General features: G+C 37.1%; 4 protein-coding genes across 5 annotated transcripts in view; 1 reads left to right on the top strand and 3 right to left on the bottom strand.

The window, feature by feature from the left end:
* The window catches only part of LOC132701773 (adhesion G protein-coupled receptor A3), a 31,932-nt gene extending 24,967 nt beyond the window's left edge, over positions 1–6,965 (bottom strand). For both annotated transcript variants that reach the window (XM_060669951.1, XM_060669952.1), the window contains exons 1-4: positions 6,587–6,965; positions 6,467–6,532; positions 5,465–5,680; positions 4,372–5,407 (exon numbers count right to left, since the gene is read on the bottom strand). In XM_060669951.1, the coding sequence (XP_060525934.1) occupies positions 4,372–5,407; positions 5,465–5,680; positions 6,467–6,532; positions 6,587–6,798 (1,530 nt within the window). In that variant the 5' untranslated portion in view covers positions 6,799–6,965. The remainder of the gene's footprint in view (positions 1–4,371; positions 5,408–5,464; positions 5,681–6,466; positions 6,533–6,586) is intronic.
* Positions 6,966–7,285: 320 nt separating this feature from the next.
* On the bottom strand, positions 7,286–8,089 carry LOC132701781 (protein anon-73B1). The gene is made up of 2 exons (XM_060669961.1): positions 7,642–8,089; positions 7,286–7,592 (listed from the first exon to the last, which is right to left on the bottom strand). The coding sequence occupies exons 1-2, from the start codon at positions 7,789–7,791 to the stop codon at positions 7,494–7,496; spliced, it is 249 nt and encodes an 82-aa protein (XP_060525944.1). The 5' UTR covers positions 7,792–8,089; the 3' UTR covers positions 7,286–7,493.
* Positions 8,090–8,736: 647 nt separating this feature from the next.
* On the bottom strand, positions 8,737–10,237 carry LOC132701778 (RNA-binding protein Pasilla-like). The gene is made up of 2 exons (XM_060669957.1): positions 9,578–10,237; positions 8,737–9,508 (listed from the first exon to the last, which is right to left on the bottom strand). Exons 1-2 carry the CDS (start codon positions 10,166–10,168, stop codon positions 8,933–8,935), a joined length of 1,167 nt encoding a protein of 388 aa, XP_060525940.1. The 5' UTR covers positions 10,169–10,237; the 3' UTR covers positions 8,737–8,932.
* A 60-nt stretch (positions 10,238–10,297) lies between these two features.
* Positions 10,298–17,813, top strand: LOC132701775 (gastrula zinc finger protein XlCGF57.1-like). The gene is made up of 3 exons (XM_060669955.1): positions 10,298–10,607; positions 10,659–11,411; positions 16,214–17,813. The coding sequence occupies exons 1-3, from the start codon at positions 10,446–10,448 to the stop codon at positions 16,652–16,654; spliced, it is 1,356 nt and encodes a 451-aa protein (XP_060525938.1). The 5' UTR covers positions 10,298–10,445; the 3' UTR covers positions 16,655–17,813.
* Positions 17,814–17,888: the final 75 nt, after the last annotated feature.

Below are 17,888 nucleotides of genomic sequence, written 5' to 3'. Positions count from 1 at the left end.
ATTCTCTTTCAGGCGCTTCATTTTCAACAAAGGGATGAATAACATTTAAAAGCTCGAAATAGCGTTGGGAATTTAAATTCTGATCAAAAAATACTGGACCTCCACATGGGGCACTATACTTTGACATAAGTTCTACCTGATCTTGTAACTTCCATACTTTTTTTTATTATTCTTATAGCTCCAGTAATGGGTATTTATCCAATTAAAAATTTTAGTCATCTGTCTAAATAATATTAGCAAATATATTTTCTGAAAAGTGTCTCTCTATAAGATTGATGCAAAAATCTAACCTGATGTAATCCGGTTGCTCTAATTTCTGCACTGGACAGGTTTTATAGAACTTCCAGTTGCTTATTTGAAGGCACGTTTAAAGCGTTGTTCTTTGACATCCCGATCTAAAGGCGCATTTCGGGTTGAATCTTCAGGGGTTTCTGCAAAATGCAACCAAATATTAAGTTGCTCTTCATCATTCAAAATATGACAACGTTTTTCTTTCTTCGAGGTTCCATATGTTCTACTGTTGGTAAATCCTTTTTTTCTGGGAACCTCCTTAAAACTCAGGGTCCGGTTTTTATTGTTCGATATGTGACTTTCCAACATATCTTCTCCTCTGTGTTAAACGTGATACGCAGGCAAGCGAAAAAATTTAATTTATAAACAATAAATAAATAATTCAATAACGCATCAAAAAATATTTGAATTATGACAGTACTCAACAACAAAACCCGCGTCCAACGAAGCTACGTTCTAGCACTTGTTTTGTTTAAACGCCGTCATAGACATAGATCATTGATAGGGAAATGTTTAAAAGAAAATATTGCAAAAAGTAAAAATATTAGGCATATACAACCTTATATAAACTTGCACTAATTTTTAATGTTAATTATGACAAGACTATAAAAATAGGTAGTTTCCATTTCAAAAAAAGTTTTTTGGCATTTTTATTAATTTAATTTTTAATCTTTATTTTTCGCGTACCCTGTATTAATATGTATCGAAATTTATTATGAAATCCGTTATTGGAGTCTTGCAAACGTAATTTTTGACATAAAAAATTAAAAATGTCAGAAACGGTTAGACTTATGTATAGAACGTTATACACAAAATATGTCTAGAATTTTGTATGGAATTCAAAAATGAAGTAATATATCATGTGTTCCATTTAAAATAAAAAAGTTGATACTCGCCCACGAAAAATTAAACACCCTGTATATACATACAACATTAAAATAAATTGAAGGTTTGCAATACCCCCATTACGTTTGTATTTAACTTTTGGCTCCATCCCCTCTGAGATAAGGCAGTGTCCCAAGATAAACGGTCCACCCTATATGTTGGTCCTATAGAACAATCTACAGACTGGGACACACTGTTGATAGTCATATAATTATTATTCTTTATATCGTGTGTTACAATAAGAGCAACGGGAAGAAAAAGACAATCATAGAAATTTGAGATTAAAAAAAATAAATAAACAATTTTCGAGTTTTTGAAACGCCAGCCGGCTAGCGTAAATTGACATCTTTCTTATTATAAGCGTAGTTATAGTTTTAGGCTGAGCCGAATTCAAATCTATTTTGTTCACTGCCCCTCCTCCTATCCTCGAAAAAGATTGGTGTGGGGTGTTCGAATGTTTTTTCGGAAATAAACTATAAACATTAAATTAAATTAAATACATTAAATTTATTACAAACAGCTTGGAGAATGAAAGTACAAGAATATTATATAACACCAGACTGGGCCACAAGATACAGAAGATAGAATTGACTAATTCACTCTGCGGCAGAGAAGGCGCTAGGCTATCAGAAGAAGAGCGGGAAACAACAAAAACCGTATTAGTGGGACGAGATCGAATACGAAATATAAGAAAACCGGAAAATATACAAATATTTAAGTTCAAAAAATGTAGATGACAAATTGAGATTCAAAGAATCATAAGCAAAAGTACGAAGAAAGATATGCGAAAAAATGAATAATCAATGGGAAAAGACAACATCGCTCTAGAAAGCATAGTACGAAAAGCCAATACAGAAACACTGCTATTTAGAAACCAGGGACTCCGTCTAATACTGGCGTACGCAGACGACATAGATATAGTGGGTAACTCCGCTATCAATGTTAAAGAGGACTTTGTCAAACTGGAAAAGGCTGCCAAGCAACTAGGTCTAAGAATTAACGAAAACAAAACAAAGTACACAGAGTGCCAACCGTTGTCAGAAGGCAAAACAACCAACGACTAATTAAATTAGTGTGGGAAGAAGTACCGGATGGTAGAGGACCGTTGGGAAGACCTAGATTGCGTTGGAGAGACAACCTAACAGCAGACCTAAATACGCTAAACATTGAACAGGTCGAAGAAATAATGATGGATCGGGACAGATGGAGGCAGATTGTGAAGTCAGCCAAGACCCACCCTGGGTTGTAGAGCTACAGAGAGAATGGGAAAGGACATGCGCAAGACTCAATACATACATAGGAGAAAGGAAAAGTATGGAAAGTTGGAGACTTCTTGGGAACATGAGAACAGAATCCAGAAGAGACATACTCTCATCTACATCACCCCAAGAATGGAACCAATACTTCGAAATGATGCTGACGGAAGATAGATTACAATTTAAAGATGACCCAAATGTATACTCAAATATAGTCATAGAAGGATCCCCAATAAGAATAACAGTAACAGAGGTCAGGGAAGCATGTAAAAAACTAAAAAATGGCAGAGGAAATATCCCGTATCATGCATTGAAACATTTATTCCAAACATGCCTTAACACGTCGGCAGTACGCGAAGAATGGAAAATGTCAACCAATCACAAACAAGGAGACAAAATCAACTGCGGGACATAGCGGTTACAAGTTCCCTTGGTAGAATATATGGGAAAATACTTAAAAACATAATAGAAAGATAATAAGCCAATATGGAGGCCAAAGAACCAACAGGCTTTATAGCAGGAAAATCGACAATCACTAATACAACTCATAGAAAAGAAGGCAGCATTTAATCAAGAAGATCATCTCTTATTTGTTGATCTAAAAAAACCGTATGATAGCATAGCAATATCAAGGAGATCGAAAGTTAAGGCGAGTTATCCTTTAACAAAGGTCTTAAACAAAGTTTTTGCATGTCTCCAACGCTATTTAAACTTTATTTGGAAAATGCACTAAAGATTTGGAAGCGAAAGTGCAAGAATACCTGGAAATGAAAATCGACAAAGGCGGAACTCTGGAAAAAGCAACACTAAAGAGTAATGCCCAAGGAAGAAGAGCAAAGAATTTACAATTCAATAGTTAGAAGCATCATAACATATAGCTCTGAAGTATGGCCTCTGAAAGAAAAAACACAGAAAACACTAAGAGATGGACTACTGAAAAACGATATTATCGATCAAATTAGAACTCGGCAGCTAATATGGTATGGACACGTATAAAGAGTGCCATAATATCAAATTCCAAAGAAAATTTTAGATTGGAACTCTCAAGCAAGAAGGAAACGAGGCAGACAAGGCAAGAGCTGGAGCGAGGGAATCGATAGAGAAATTAGAGAATGAAGCCTGGAGGACGATATGTGGATGGATAGAGAAAAATGCAGATTAGGAATCGGAAGGCGTAGAACGTTGTAACCCGATAGATATATATAACCATAAACATTTCAAAAAAAGAAAAAAATTCGACATTGGCGCACACTGGTTCGAAGGAGGATATCCCTAAATATCTATTAGGAAAGTTTTGACTCAAATATTTTGAGAAGCATTAGAAAATACTCAAATTGATAACTACTCTCAATGCTATGGAACCTTTTACCAAATAGTTTTTGAGTTCGAGAGTTAAAGTGGAAGACCAAGACAAAATGACGTAGCTGTAAATAAATCGCGTGCTCATATTTAATCGTCTTATAAAAACAGATGCTTTTAAAGTATGCATTAGAGTTTTACATTTTTTTAAAATGAATAGTTGCTTTGAATTTCTGATTAAATTTGAAATTTTTCGAGAAAAAAGAGACTTTTCAATTTTTTCTTTTTTAATAAAAAATGTTAGGCTTCAAAAAACATTGCCAGAAGGTTCGCTTTTGACCATGCATTTCTTATGTGCTGAGCTGCACATTGGTCTAAACTGTAGTAGTACGACTTTATAAAACATTCGTCCTATTTTTTGCCAATTAAAAGAATACACTCAGTCACTTAGCCACCATGCTGCAATTCACACCCACGTGCCTTAGGCAAGACCACATTCCTAGCATCTCCTCAAATTAAACACGACCAACTTCAGCTGGATATGTTGAACAATTCTTAAGGTAAGAGGTTTTCTCCTCCATTTCGCACCAGTGTGTGACAGGAAAGGCGCATAAGTGACCTAAACAAACTACTGACGCACTTGTTGGAACAGGGTTGCCGAATTGCTGGTGGCTATCCTTTCGGTCACATTGACGAGTCGCTGGCAGAGCCCGTGCTCCTTGTCCGCCTTCCTCCAGTACGCCCACGGCAAATTCAGCAGGTTACTCGCCACGTCCATCAAAATACTGTTGGTATTCTCGGACGCGTCGAGACTCGAGTAATTCTCGATGGTGTCGACCGCGTATACCAAATCCATGACATCTTTAAATATGGTAACGTTCGACGTGAAGTTCTTAAAATGGCGAGTGCTTTCCGGTATGCTCGAGTTCACTCTGGAAAACTGCTGCAATATTTTCGTGTTGTCCGACACATACGAGCACCGGCTGGTGTTTAAAAGTTGCCAGGTGCCGTTCGGCGAGCAGCTGTACGACGCCCTCTGCTCCGACTCGTTGTAGTACAGATTCAGGGACTCGCACGGCAACTCGGCTGTATTATTCGAAATGGTTTTCGGCCACACATAAGTGCCTTTGTTATTCTGAGTCGTCGTCGTCGGACAGAATACGGTATCGTCGGAAATCACCACGATCGTTATGCTCTTGGAGTGATTACCCTCGCGGGATGTGTAGAGGCAGGTCCACACCCCCTCGTGAGCTTTGCGCAGCTTTTTCACGATGAGCGTGCTATCGATGAAACCCATGCTGTGCAAAAACTCCGTCTCGACCGAAACGTCGTTAAAATATTTTTTAGGTTTGGCGTCCAACCACAGCCATTCCAAGTTAGAGTCATCAACCAAGTCGGAAATAATGGGAGCGCGGCAATGCAGCTTTAGCGAGTCTCCGGCGAATACAATTTGGTTATTTCCGGGAGTCATGTCGATGAGGGGCAGCCCGTCGTGAGTGGCAGGCGATTTGCAGTGGATGTCCACTCCGACTTTGAGCTTTCTCAAAAAATGACCTTTAAATGACAAAGGAGAGGCGCATTTCGGGTTGGACACTAATTTCAGTTCACTCCGTTGGACAAAGGTTAGAACCCACAACAGGCCACAGTCGCACTGCAAAGGGTTGTTGGACAAGTCCCTAAAACATTTAAATGTGTTCACATTGAGAAAGTAAGTTACCAGATTGAGTACTAACAGCTGTTTGAGGTTGGAGAGACTGTTGAAGGTGCCCAACTTCAAGGTCGTGATAAGATTGTTGTTAAGTTTGAGCCTTTCCAAATGGTGAAGCCCCTCGAACGCAAGCACGTCTACATGCCGTAGGGAATTCATAGACAAATCCAGTCTGCGTAAATTGGGTACTTCGCGGAATTGGTGTTTGGAAAGTACGTTAATGTCATTACCGCTTAAATTTCTGCAATATTACGCGGTTTTAGCGCGGAATTTTGAAGTAACGATTGCGCAGCAGGCGGTGTCCACTACAACTGGCATTTTGATAATATAATATTAATATATTTATAACCAATAAAGCAATTTTCTAGCCTGGTATAGCTGTGGCTACTACTAGAATGTAGTTCACTAGCGTTAATAATAGGAGCGTTTATAATTTTTTAAATTTTCATAATTTCTGGTCATTTTGTTGATGTTTCCTTTGTCGGAAATAAAAATACTACCTGCTATGTTAATTGCACACTTACTATTTTCCAACAAATTTATTAAGCATTATTTGAATGGCTGAAATTAGTTGTTAGGTGTTTTTGATAAAACGAAATGTTAATTTAGAGCTGAGCATTGTAAAAGTCATTTAAAAACAAGGAACCCTTCCAAGAGGTGTTCCCCCCAACCTTTTATTACCCAAATGTGGTGTGCAGGTGAAAGGTTGAATAATAGATGAAATTGTTTACCATTAGTTTTGTCCCATAAAGGACAATGCCCTTTCCTAAATAAGTCTGTACAATGAATAAATACAATTAACAGATTGCTTTACATACCAGACTAGCAATTACAGAGACCTCTAAACTGTGGGCTACTGAGCCCTGCCATTTTGAAATCGAAACGATTTAAACTGGGGTCACAGGGTTCATTTAATTAAGCATACTCTTGGTTGGGTTTTGATTGCCAGTGTCGAAATACAGATACAGTTTTTGAATAATGGACAGCCTTTTGTCAAAGGAACATGTAAAAAACATGAAACACTTACAATTTCTGAAGAGCCACCAATTCCACCTTTGGTTGAAATGTCTTCAGACGATTGTTGGATAGATTCCTAATGATTTAAAGATAAAATTTACATTATTTGAAGGTTTAACTTGAAACTTACAGCTGCGAAAGCTCGTTGGCGAGATTGAGCAGTTCAAGCTGCTCCAGACTGGTAATTTTATTTGTCTCTCCACAGACCATCTTAAGATAGTTGGCCCCATCTCTTTGGGAGTTGACTTTGCACGTGCAATTGGCAGGACACAACCCGTAATCTGCAGAATTTACCTCTACTATAAACAACACAACGCACAAACACACCACCACAAATTTCATGTCTTTCCGAAAACTAGCATTATTTCTCCCCTTTACCCATGTTTTAAATGAGCTATTGCATTTTGAATCGTAAGCTATTGTCTCATGCAACTTTATTATTCACCATGCGTTCGCTTTTAATAGCTTTATTTCTAAACAATTCATTATTTATTGTTGACATTCATGGCGTTCACAGTATGGCAGTCTAAAGAAAATAGATTGGTCAGTCTACTTAGATTCTCCACTCGCCGCGCAAGCGCATTCCAGAAAAATAATTTTTGCTGTTTTTTTCGTGATTACCCTGGATTAGTAGTTATTATTGGAAAACCAATACCTAACCTATACAAAAATCGAAAGTTTATGGATACATAAGTATATTTTTTTTATAAAGGGAATTTTATTTGCTCTATTAACTTCATAATTTGTTTTGGGTTCCCCTTACCTTCAAGTAAACTAAAGGAAATAGTTTACCCCTGAAAAATCTTTTCATAATTAAACCAAATGAAAGTGACTTAAATCCATTTATAAACATTTAAAAGTTGAACTAGTAAATACATCAAAGACAGTACTAAACTGCAACACTGTTAATCAACTTATTAATTAACTGGAAAGCGGCTTCACATGTATAAAGGCAAAATCATTTATTTCCTAACATGCAGTTAGTTCCTATTAAACTCTTCCAAAGTCGCCAGGCATAGCACAGTCCCTGAATCCTCTTAACGCCTTTTCTTTTTTTCCTGCTTCCTAGTTCGGTGGTGTGGCCTGCGTGGAGTGTTCTGAGGAGTACTGTGCTCGGAGCTGTCGTCTTCGCTGTCCTGAAACCAGCAACTTGAATATCAGCATCTGACTGATTTACTGAATTACTCTTGAACCCCAGCTTGTGTCGTTAGTAGAATCGATCATAAAAATACAGGCGACCAAACAAACCAATTGAAATACGGCGCCTATAAACAGCATCAATCTCACTATTGTCGCGGTCATATCCTCGACCCCTATATTAATCGCCGCGTTCATTATTTTTCAGTTTTTTAAATAATTGTTCCACAATCAACAGTAGACCTACGCAGAATACAAAATTGATATCATAGGTTAGATTTTCACAGAATGTATAGAAGCCGATTCTATTATCTTCAACTGACCGCAAGAATACTTGTTAAGCTTCATTTTCAGAACCTCCTGGCTAGCATCTCTGATTCTTGCCACGTATCGAAGTTGAATTTAATTTTTTATGCTTTCACTGGAGGTGTTCGCCGTTTTGGGTTTTATTTGGGACCTTTGGATTTTTTTTGAATTTTTTTTCTGCTGGGCATCTGTGTGAAACAAAATAAAAAAATTCTGAGCCCATTAATAAAAATGGTGCTGGTTGTATTGATTTTCTCATTTCTTCCACTAGAACCTAATTTATTTCGTTCCATGTAATGGAAAAACCCAGTATCTGCAGGAAGTTTATTTCAGTATTATTAATATATATTACTTGGTCGAAAAGATCATATAATTACAGGTAATAGATATTACCCACTACAAAAAGGTAACGCTTTTAAATGAGACTGGTATATTCTTTTACGAATATTTCTCATTTCGCTGCCCATGTTCCCTTCTAGGTTTAAGGCCACCCATGGTTTTTAAACCTTTCTTATTGGGGTTATTATATTTATGCACAAAAACTTAATCTCAAGGGACCCCATGAACAACTGTCAATTGGTGTCTGCTTTTTGAGCGACGGGGTGGTGGGGGTGTCGCTGGTGACAGTGGACAGTTCCGAGGACCAGGCTTTAAGTACACATTTTTTCAGTCTGCGGAGTAACAGTTATGAAACCCTCCGGGAGTAGCAATAATTATCGACTTGCATACTAAGTTTTTTTTTTTTTTTCTCTATACTGCCGGGTGCATTAGTCAGGAATCTTGGGCAGATAAAAACAATAATACCTAGGTCACTTTTTTTTATAAAATTTTGGAACAATGATTTGCAAATTTTATTAAAAACTACAGTTACTTTAATGGATCATTAGGTAGGTGTACACATTGAGAGGAAAGGTATCCCAGAGCATGAACAATGGCATAAAAAAAGAATATCTGAAATATAGATCTATGAAACTAACATAAATTGTCGAATTTGAACTTATAATAAATAAAATTATTATTTGGAGGTGGATATTTATTTTCTCCTGAAGTTGCCACCCCTATTCATAGAAGAATTTGGGCCAAACCTATTAGGACCAGGCCCAAATGGCTGTGACCTATCGGGTCCACTACCACCCCCAAAAGGTGCAGGTTTCGTCATCAGACAGTCCTGAATAATTTTTTCCAGCGTGCCAAACATTCTATTGTCGCCCCTTTGACTTAACAAGTCCGTAATGTTGGCTATAGACAAGCCTCCCAATCCTAAGATCCCATATTTGGCCAGCACAGTCAACGCTGCGCATACTTCCATAACCTCCAATTCAGTCAGTCCACAACCTTTCAGCTGCATTTTTATTTGATCAAGCAGTTGAGATAGACCCCCCAAGGTGCTGTTGGAGCCTGCAGAGTTCAGGTTTATACTGAGGTTCACCCCTGAATTGTTCATGGGTTTATTCATCTGCATTTGCTGCATGGGCCCCATAGAGTTGAACGGGGGTCCATCTGGTGGCCTCTGATTATGATTGTGACCTGAGGGTGGACGATCAAAGTTGTTGTAAGAGACATTTGTATAATTTGTACTCTGTGGGTCCTCCATAATTTTGCCCAATACCTGTAACAATTTAGTAGATAATTTTTATATACAAAAAACTATCTGTTTGGGGGGGATATAATCACCTACCAAATCGCAAGCGTGCTTCATCTCGTCGTAATTACCGACGATGGTGACATAACGCTCATGCAAATTCATGTCGTTGTTCTTATGGGAAACTTGAACAAACGAACAGCCACTTTCCTCTTTAATCTGCCTGATGTAGGACCCTCCCTTGCCTATGATCATCCCGGCGGTGCTGTTGGGAATGACGATCTTTATTTGGCTCCCTTCACCATTGTCCCTCTGATTCTCTGATGATTTCTCACAGACCTTTTCAAGCACAAAGTCTATAATGTTCAGAATGGATTCCCTGTTACCAGTAACTAGGCAAATGCGCTCGTTCGTCCCGGGATAGAAATCGTGCGACTTAGACACCAGAACGCGTGCCCCGCTATCTTTTTGTATCCTTTCGATAGTCTCGCCGCCTTTGCCGATGATCGCGCCGGCCACTCCGTTTGGGACCAGCATTTTGAAATTGTAGCCGTCGTCCTCGTCGCCATTGAACTGTTTGCGTTTCCCGCCTGTATCTGAGTTTTGACTTATTCGGCGCTTCCGCGAACCTTCCTTTTCGTTAAAGCCGCGTCGGTTGGGCTCAAACTTCAATGAATCGGAAGCCATTTTATCTTGAATACAAACGCTAACGCAACGATGCACGCGAAATGTTTGGTTGTTACGTTGGGTGGCGCTTTTGGCAGTTCTGTATTTGGTCAGTGTCTAATCCACAGAATAGAGAAAAATCAATGAGCGATGTTGGTAATTACCAAGTGTCCTTAACTAATTTGCCCCACGTAGTTAAAAGCAAGAAAATAAGACTTTATGGTGGAAACGTTGTCATCTCTATTGTCTGTTGTTATTTTGGATAATCGGTGGTCACATTTAATTAAGCTGCATAAAAATGGCATGTAATATAACGTCGGAAATGATTGGGAAGTTATGTCGAATATGCCTAGAATCCAAGGACGATTTGTTTTCGATATATTCAAGTTTAGTAATCAATGCCCTGGAGATTCAGATACCGCGAATTATTGCTTCCCTAACCTCAGATACTTTAGAATGGGTTAGACGTTTTGGTTTTGTAAACGACACATTTTATACTCCTTATTTGCAGATATGCAATCCAGATCTACCTCTCAACATGTGCATGGATTGCGCCCAACTGTTGGAAAACGCTTACACTTTCAAACTGAAATATCAGTATAATGCAGAGATTTTAAAAAAGTACCTTTCTTCACCCCGCTTGTCTCTACCTTTGTCAGATGATAGAGGTGCGACCACTCCTACTGAGGACGTCTCTGAAACCGATCTGTTTGTACCCGAAAATGAAATGCAAATGACCAAAACTGAAGATAAGGCACTTGAAACTATGCACCCATGCCCTGTATGTATGAAAGAGTTTAACGCGTTCGACCTCAAACAACATGCACCGGTACACAAGTCCTTGCGAAAGTACATAAACGCGGCTCCGAAATTACCTAACAAAGTCAAATTTTACACAAACCCCCGTAACAAGATGGCCATGTTTGCCCAAAAACCCGTAATACATGATTGTCCATTCTGTGCCAAAAAGTTTCCCGGGGACGAATTGCGTCGTCATCTGCAATTGCACAGGAACGATAACCAGTTTGAGTGCAAAAGGTGCGGACGGTTTTTTCCAAAACGAAGGTATCTGTTACTGCATTTGCACACCCATGACAAGGAGAGGCCCTACGTGTGTGAACAGTGCGGCAAGGGTTTCATTGTGAAGAAAAATTACGACTACCATTTGTTGATGCATGATAACAAGTTCCCTCATGAATGTACCGAATGTGACACAAAATTCTCTAACCCGCTTTACTTGAAACGTCACATGGAGAGGCACAAGGTATGTAGGCCCAATAATATTGAACAGACAAGCCAACATCAACCATCATATTCTAAATTCTTAAAATAAAATATACATGAGAATCAAAAAATCCATCTAGTCAAAATAAGTTGCAAGTATTTTTTTTTCTATTAGACAATAGCTTAGAATCTTATAAAACCTCTTCCAACCTTCATATGGTAAGAGTATTAGCTTGAAGAGGTTCTTCTTCGTAATATATTGAGAAACTCCAGAATTAGTATCAGGAAAGGTAACACCAGCAAAATACCATAAGAATAAACTTGTATCATTGCTAACATAAGCGTTATTTTTCCTGAATAACTATACTTAGTGTCATCAACCTGTGGTAAATCTTTGCTTATGTTCCAGCAGCATGGACCTAACTTAATTCATTTCAAATTTCCTTTTCATTGTTTACTTGTTTTTAGAGAGACTATTGACAAAGTTTGCAGAATATATAAGTTGCTTCACTCTGCTTAAATCTATTTTATACATGTTTTTCTTGATGATACAGAGTATGTTAAATGTAATTTCCGATTGAAATATTAGACGGCTTCAATACGAGGCTTATACAAATAGTTTCGATGACAAAGTGGAATATTTGAAATATGTAACTGTATTTATGATTTCCTATTTTAAAAGTAATTGTTGACCATATTACTTGGTTGGATTTTTCTCAGCAAGAAATAAATATTAACAAACCATCGCTATTTGACTCTTGCTTGACTTGATATTGACAGCAGTAGTAGTTGGAAATTTAAAGCGAGCTGCCACTCTGGACGAGAACTATTACAAGGAGACGCAAATTTTAGATAAAGGGTTAGAAAAAAGTTAGGTAGTAAAAGTAAGTACTTCTTATGAGAACACTTAAAGTTATAAGCAGTATCTATTATTACATCTTTAAAGATAGTTCTTAAAAAAATAGAACTTTTATAGGTTGTGTAATATAATCAGCTTAGTTAGTTTCTTTACCTTACTTTTACGTACTTTTCCAAGTATGATTAAAAAACTGCTTTCAAATATTGTTTTTGAGATGGCATAATTAAACTATCAAACTGATCAACGAATCACATTAATTTATTTGTCGATTCCGCTTCTCCAGAGCAACAACAGCGGTGCGGGGAAGGCGGTAGGTAGGCGTGCCTCGACTGAGGCACGATATTAAGTTCCAAAAAATAGTGCAAACAGCTGTCTATTCGTTATATTTAGCCCTCCAATTTTTCTTGATAATCCATTTTAGGTTTCAGTTCTGGGTTTTTAAGCCTCAGATCCAGTTTTGTATAATTAATTAATATTTTTAGTTTATAATTTATTTTTAGTTATTTTATTATTTTTGCATAAACATTTAAAGAAAGCAAACTTGAAATAAAAAATTAATTGTCCTCAAATGGATGAGATTCACTAATACCATATTTTGCGGCTTTGGGCCAACTTCACTGAGACAGGGATCGTAAATAAATTATTATTCTGTAAACTTTGTTATAACGTCCTAATATCAGAACAGAATCACATAGCTATTAGATAATGTAGTGGCCCTAGTGCGTTAAAAATTGATACGCCTCGGGCGGCTATGATATGAGATAGCTACTAGAGATAATGGATGGCCTATTTATGCTGATAAACTTATGAAACAAACATGAAAAAAAAAATTGAGATGACACCTGCTATTACAAATTCGGGGGTTTGGCCAATAGGACCTTGCGACATTCAACAACTAATATGGCCTCTGACAAATCATGAATAATTTGGATGCGGCAATTTTACGGCAGTATTTTCTCAAAATATGCCCAGATCCAGTGTATTACATGACAAATAAATAGATCTTACTTGGCTTTGTGAAAGATTCTATCAAATTTGCTGTGATTTCGTGAAAGAGCAAAGTTTGTTGTGAGTGGGAGTTCTATATAAACCACCTTTAAATCTTTTTAATTATCTTATACATAAGGCAACACAGTGAATATACACATTCTTTTCCTTACAGTTTTGACCACAAACAGGTTTTCCGGTGGGTGGGCATTTTTATCAAAAAACACAAAAAAGTACGGAGGCAATCCCAAACACCAAAAATGAAAATAACCATGGCACTGGTATTCTGTGGCAATAGCAATGACTTGGCTTGGGGTTGCTAATAATGTCCGAAAAGATTATAGCCGCTTGCGGCACCTCAATTTTTACCGTTATAGAACTGCTATATTATTTGGTAGCTATTTGATAGAGATGGTAATGATCTTCGGCGCATGTCTTTAGATTTCATCACTAACCTGCACTTTCAGATTTTTTTTTGATAAATCGGCGATATCCACACATTCGTTTTCCAAGAACATTTATTGAGATCTGGACATATTTTAAGAAAATATTGCTGTAAAAATGCCACATCTAAACTGAAACCTGTCTAATTGGCGAACTGTCAGCGGCGATGTTGGTTGTTGGACGCCACTAGGTGTCATTGGTTGAAAACGAAATTTCAAACGACGCGTATATACAGTGTGTTCGACTTAAGAACTGTACACCTTTGTAAAATCTTTGCTTACGGGTTGATTTTTTCATGGATAGATCTCTTAAAAACCCACTAAATCGTTATGTTTCTTATTATATCTACCTGAAGTCATGGCAAATGGGACTAAATATCCTGGCCGAAATATTAATCACAGGACATTTGCGAATATTAGTGGATATTTTGGTCAGAACGGGACTGTCTCAAATTTCCAAAAACTGCGTCTGGAGATAGTTGAAAAAAAGCAGGAAAGGAGCCTTTAAATCCAAATTCCTGCATACTCTCGAATGTGGTGGTGACTGCGAAAGAAGAATCAGGTATTGCCTATCCTTGCCTACTATGTAGTTAGAAAATCCCAAGTTTCTGAACAATATTTTGTGCACTGATTAAACAACATTTACTACAAACGTTTCGGTTTCATCTCGGAATATTGGAATGTGGAGTAAAGAAAGTCCGCATTGGGTGATACAGTGCAAGAGACAGTAGTCTACTAAGGTGGAACGTCTGGTGTGGAATTTTAAACGAAAAAATAATTGGACCATACTTTTTTCATGAACGGGATCATTTTTCTCCAATTTTTAGAAAATGAATTTAGTCGTGAAATTGATGAATTACTCCTCGAGGATCGGTACAATTTGTATTTGCAGCTTTATGGTGTTCCTATCCGTAACTCGGCTGGTGCAAGGAATTGGTCAAACAAAAATTTTCCTATAGGTTGGATTGGACGAAATATTCCTTTTATCTGCTGGCCACCGTGAGCCCCAGATATCACGCCGCTAGATTTTTGTCTGTGGGGAACATTAAAATGTAAAATTCATTCATCATGACCGCAAACAAAAGAAAACCTTTGCGTTCCGATTAAGAGAAGCTTGTCGATAAGGAAAGGCGCATTGAAAAGTGCATAGAGAAACATGGTGACCTAATTGAAATAACTAATATTTAATTTCCATTTTGTTTTAAGCAATTTAGTTTTTCCCAAAATTTCATTTGCTGTTGGTGACTTATTTTTGTTATACTATCCTGTACATGCTATCCCATATTCCAACGATCACAGAAACTACTTTTGCCTTAATTTAATTGAAGAGATAGATATGTTAAAAGGAACGCTTAAAAGTCTGGAGTGTCTAAAATCAACTTTTCATCTTTTCAGTAGGCCTATCAACTTCATATTATTAAATTAATAATAATAATAATAATAAATTAATGGTCCTTGTTTTTTTTTAATGTTACATTCCACGTTACGTTACGTTAATTTCCAACTAAGACATTTTATCGGTTTGAATGAATAAACTAATTTTTGAACAGTTGGAGTTTATTCAAATACCTCAGACACTTTTCCGAATTTCATCAGTCATTAGCTTAGTCGTTCAAGAGAATTAGTTAGTCTCTACATTATACCTTTCGAATTTTATGGATTTATTAATGCTGTTGATTTAAGATGATACTACAAAATAAATGTCCCTTAAAAAGTCTTATTTAATATTATTTTTGAAATTTGTATAATTAAAATTTGTAAAATTTGGTAATTGGTCTAGTTACTTTTAGGCAGAATACGAATATGTTGTGATTTTCAATTTGCATAAATCTCTAAAAGTAGTTCTCGATTTTTCGCTTCACAAAACTGCATCAGTTAGTCGATGCTATACGAAAAAAAAAAAGAAAAACATTTAAGTAAGCTCCATCCACCAAAAAAAGAATTCTCAAAATTGAGCTATAAACAAACATTCTACAAGAGTAATGCTTAAGAGAGCCCTCGGTGTTTTGACCACCCTGTATTCGAACTTCTTGGACATTAGTATAGTTAGGTTCTATATAGTCCTGAATAAGAATTCGTTGACACTTTATTCTTAACGAAATCCCTAATAACCCTTCTAGATGTTTAACATCAAAAGTTGGTTCCGTTTTTGAGAGATCTATCCACCAACAAACATTGATACATTATAGGAATTGGGATAGTTGGGTTCTAAGTGCCCCCGAATAAGAATTCGTCGGCAATTTATTTTTTTTAAATGCCCAATAGAACTTCTTCATTCTCTCTCTTTTGTTAAATAGTCCAAGTTGACCATGCATTTAAGTTGAAGCAATAAGGAAAACAAGGTATTAGTACATTTTTCAGAGATCTATCCAAGAAAAGAAAATTATCTAAATCGAACCATAAAGAAATATTTTACAAGGGTGTACAGTTCTTAGACACACGTATAAATGGTCCATTTGAATATTGTTTTCGACAGTTCCTGTTTTATCAGTTTAGACAAGGCCCGTATGATCTAGTAGCTATATGCGCAAAATACATAGAAAACGTGTTTAGATTGGCAAGACGAAGCAGGACAGTGGTCAGTTCCCGTGCTCGGTGTGCGACCAAGACTTCCCCAGTCGAATAGAGTGCGCGAGGCACACGCGGCTCGTGCATAACATCAAGTGTGTCAAGTACATGTGCCCGATATGCGGAAAGTTCGTGGTCGCTCTCGGCACCCATATGGCTGGCCATACGGGCGAGAAACACTACACGTGCGAGCAGTGCGGCAAGCGTTTCGTCACACACCAGGTGCTCAAAAAGCACATCCTTACGCATTCCGGCCAGAAGCCGTTCGGGTGCGACAAGTGCGGCAAGTCTTTCACGCTCAAGAGTAACTTGCGCATCCACCAGAGGACCCACGCTGGCCAGAAGCGGTTCTTTTGCAATATCTGCGGTCGGGGGTTCCTCGAGAATAGTTATCTGAACAGGCACATCAAGTCTCACCTCAGATGATGACGTTATTGCGTTTTGTGCCAAGGCGATTAAAAAAATTTTACACACGTGGAAGTGTGAGAAGCCGAAAAAGTTTTAAACACAGTAATACCCTTTTTTTTTAAATAAAATTCCAGTTTTCATGTTGTTAATTCTTTATTAATTTACATATATTTTATATTCATTGCCTCTTAGATAATTATCAAAGACCTGTTTAAGGAATATGCTGGGTGGCCCGTTTATTATGTAGTGATCCCTTTAGCTGGCGGAAAATATCAAAAACACCTAGAGTTGTATTTTTGCGAACAAGTGACAACTTTATTTTAAATATAAGACCCAGTAGAATAAATAAATCTTGACTTCTCCGGAAAATTCTAGGCATATTCTATATGCTATACCGTTACCGACATATTTTGAATTTTATGTCAAAAGTAACGTTTGCAATGTACCTATCGATTTCTTCGAAGCCTTTGTAATATATTTGCCGTTAATTTTCTTATAGCTGGGGAATTTATTTAGTGGTCTGTGTCGATACTTAAAAAGTAAATAAATACAGGGTGATCGAAAAGTAATATAAAAAATTTTGTAGTTGTAGATTTCGTAATATTAGCAATAAAACGATTCTCATTATAAAAATGCTACAACGACCACAGTATAACTGTGGTTTGTGGTTACGACGAAACATAGAGAAGACAAAACAATTTAACACTGCAGAAAGGTCCCTGTTTGACAGTTTTATTGCAGCTAATTTAGTACTTTTTTATTGACTTAGTTATTTTAATACAAAAATTGGTATCCCAAGTACATAAAATGTTTTTCTAAAAAAAAAACTAAATTTTAATGTTCTCTTTGACATATAAAAGACTTGCTGATCGAGGGTACCTTATTTTCGGGTTTATAAAGTTTCGTTTGCAGTACTCTTGGTTACAGGTCCTTTGTAGAGTAAATATCCTCTTACTAATAGACACGTCAATCTTAGAGCATAATTTAGTTGGGGGTACATAATATAATTAAGGTCGGAGTAGTCCAACCCCTGCAGAGGCCTGGCGGGTAAAATAGTAAACTAGTCGGTAAGTTAGGACTAGGTTTGTCATCAGCAAACAATGCCATATCAATAACGGCGGTACCAGCAACTGAGCTTTTGCCGAAGTTTAGGCTGTATAAAATTAGTGCCTTTTTTTTGTACTGCTTTGAGTGCTGGTAGAGTGAAAGAGATGCATCCAAAATTCTTTAAATTGCAAAACAAAGTTCTGAA

This window comes from Cylas formicarius, unplaced genomic scaffold, assembly GCF_029955315.1.
Source record: "Cylas formicarius isolate icCylForm1 unplaced genomic scaffold, icCylForm1.1 PGA_scaffold_5__7_contigs__length_24384050, whole genome shotgun sequence".
Taxonomy (NCBI): Eukaryota; Metazoa; Arthropoda; class Insecta; order Coleoptera; family Brentidae; genus Cylas; species Cylas formicarius.
Note: the sequence above shows the minus strand (reverse complement) of the source record. Positions and strands in the feature narration are given on the sequence as shown.

What these genes read in the sequence shown, in the direction of transcription:
- LOC132701781 (XM_060669961.1), bottom strand. Translation starts at nt 7,791, where the DNA reads ATGAACGCGGCGATTAATATAGGGGTCGAGGATATGACCGCGACAATA. An exon ending in ACACAAGCTGGGGTTCAAGA is followed by an intron (nt 7,593 to 7,641) that starts GTAATTCAGTAA and finishes TGCTGGTTTCAG; the next exon opens with GACAGCGAAGACGACAGCTC.
- LOC132701778 (XM_060669957.1), bottom strand. Translation starts at nt 10,168, where the DNA reads ATGGCTTCCGATTCATTGAAGTTTGAGCCCAACCGACGCGGCTTTAAC. An exon ending in TGAAGCACGCTTGCGATTTG is followed by an intron (nt 9,509 to 9,577) that starts GTAGGTGATTAT and finishes AAATTGTTACAG; the next exon opens with GTATTGGGCAAAATTATGGA.
- LOC132701775 (XM_060669955.1), top strand. Translation starts at nt 10,446, where the DNA reads ATGGCATGTAATATAACGTCGGAAATGATTGGGAAGTTATGTCGAATA. An exon ending in CCTCAGATACTTTAGAATGG is followed by an intron (nt 10,608 to 10,658) that starts GTTAGACGTTTT and finishes CCTTATTTGCAG; the next exon opens with ATATGCAATCCAGATCTACC. An exon ending in GTCACATGGAGAGGCACAAG is followed by an intron (nt 11,412 to 16,213) that starts GTATGTAGGCCC and finishes AAACGTGTTTAG; the next exon opens with ATTGGCAAGACGAAGCAGGA.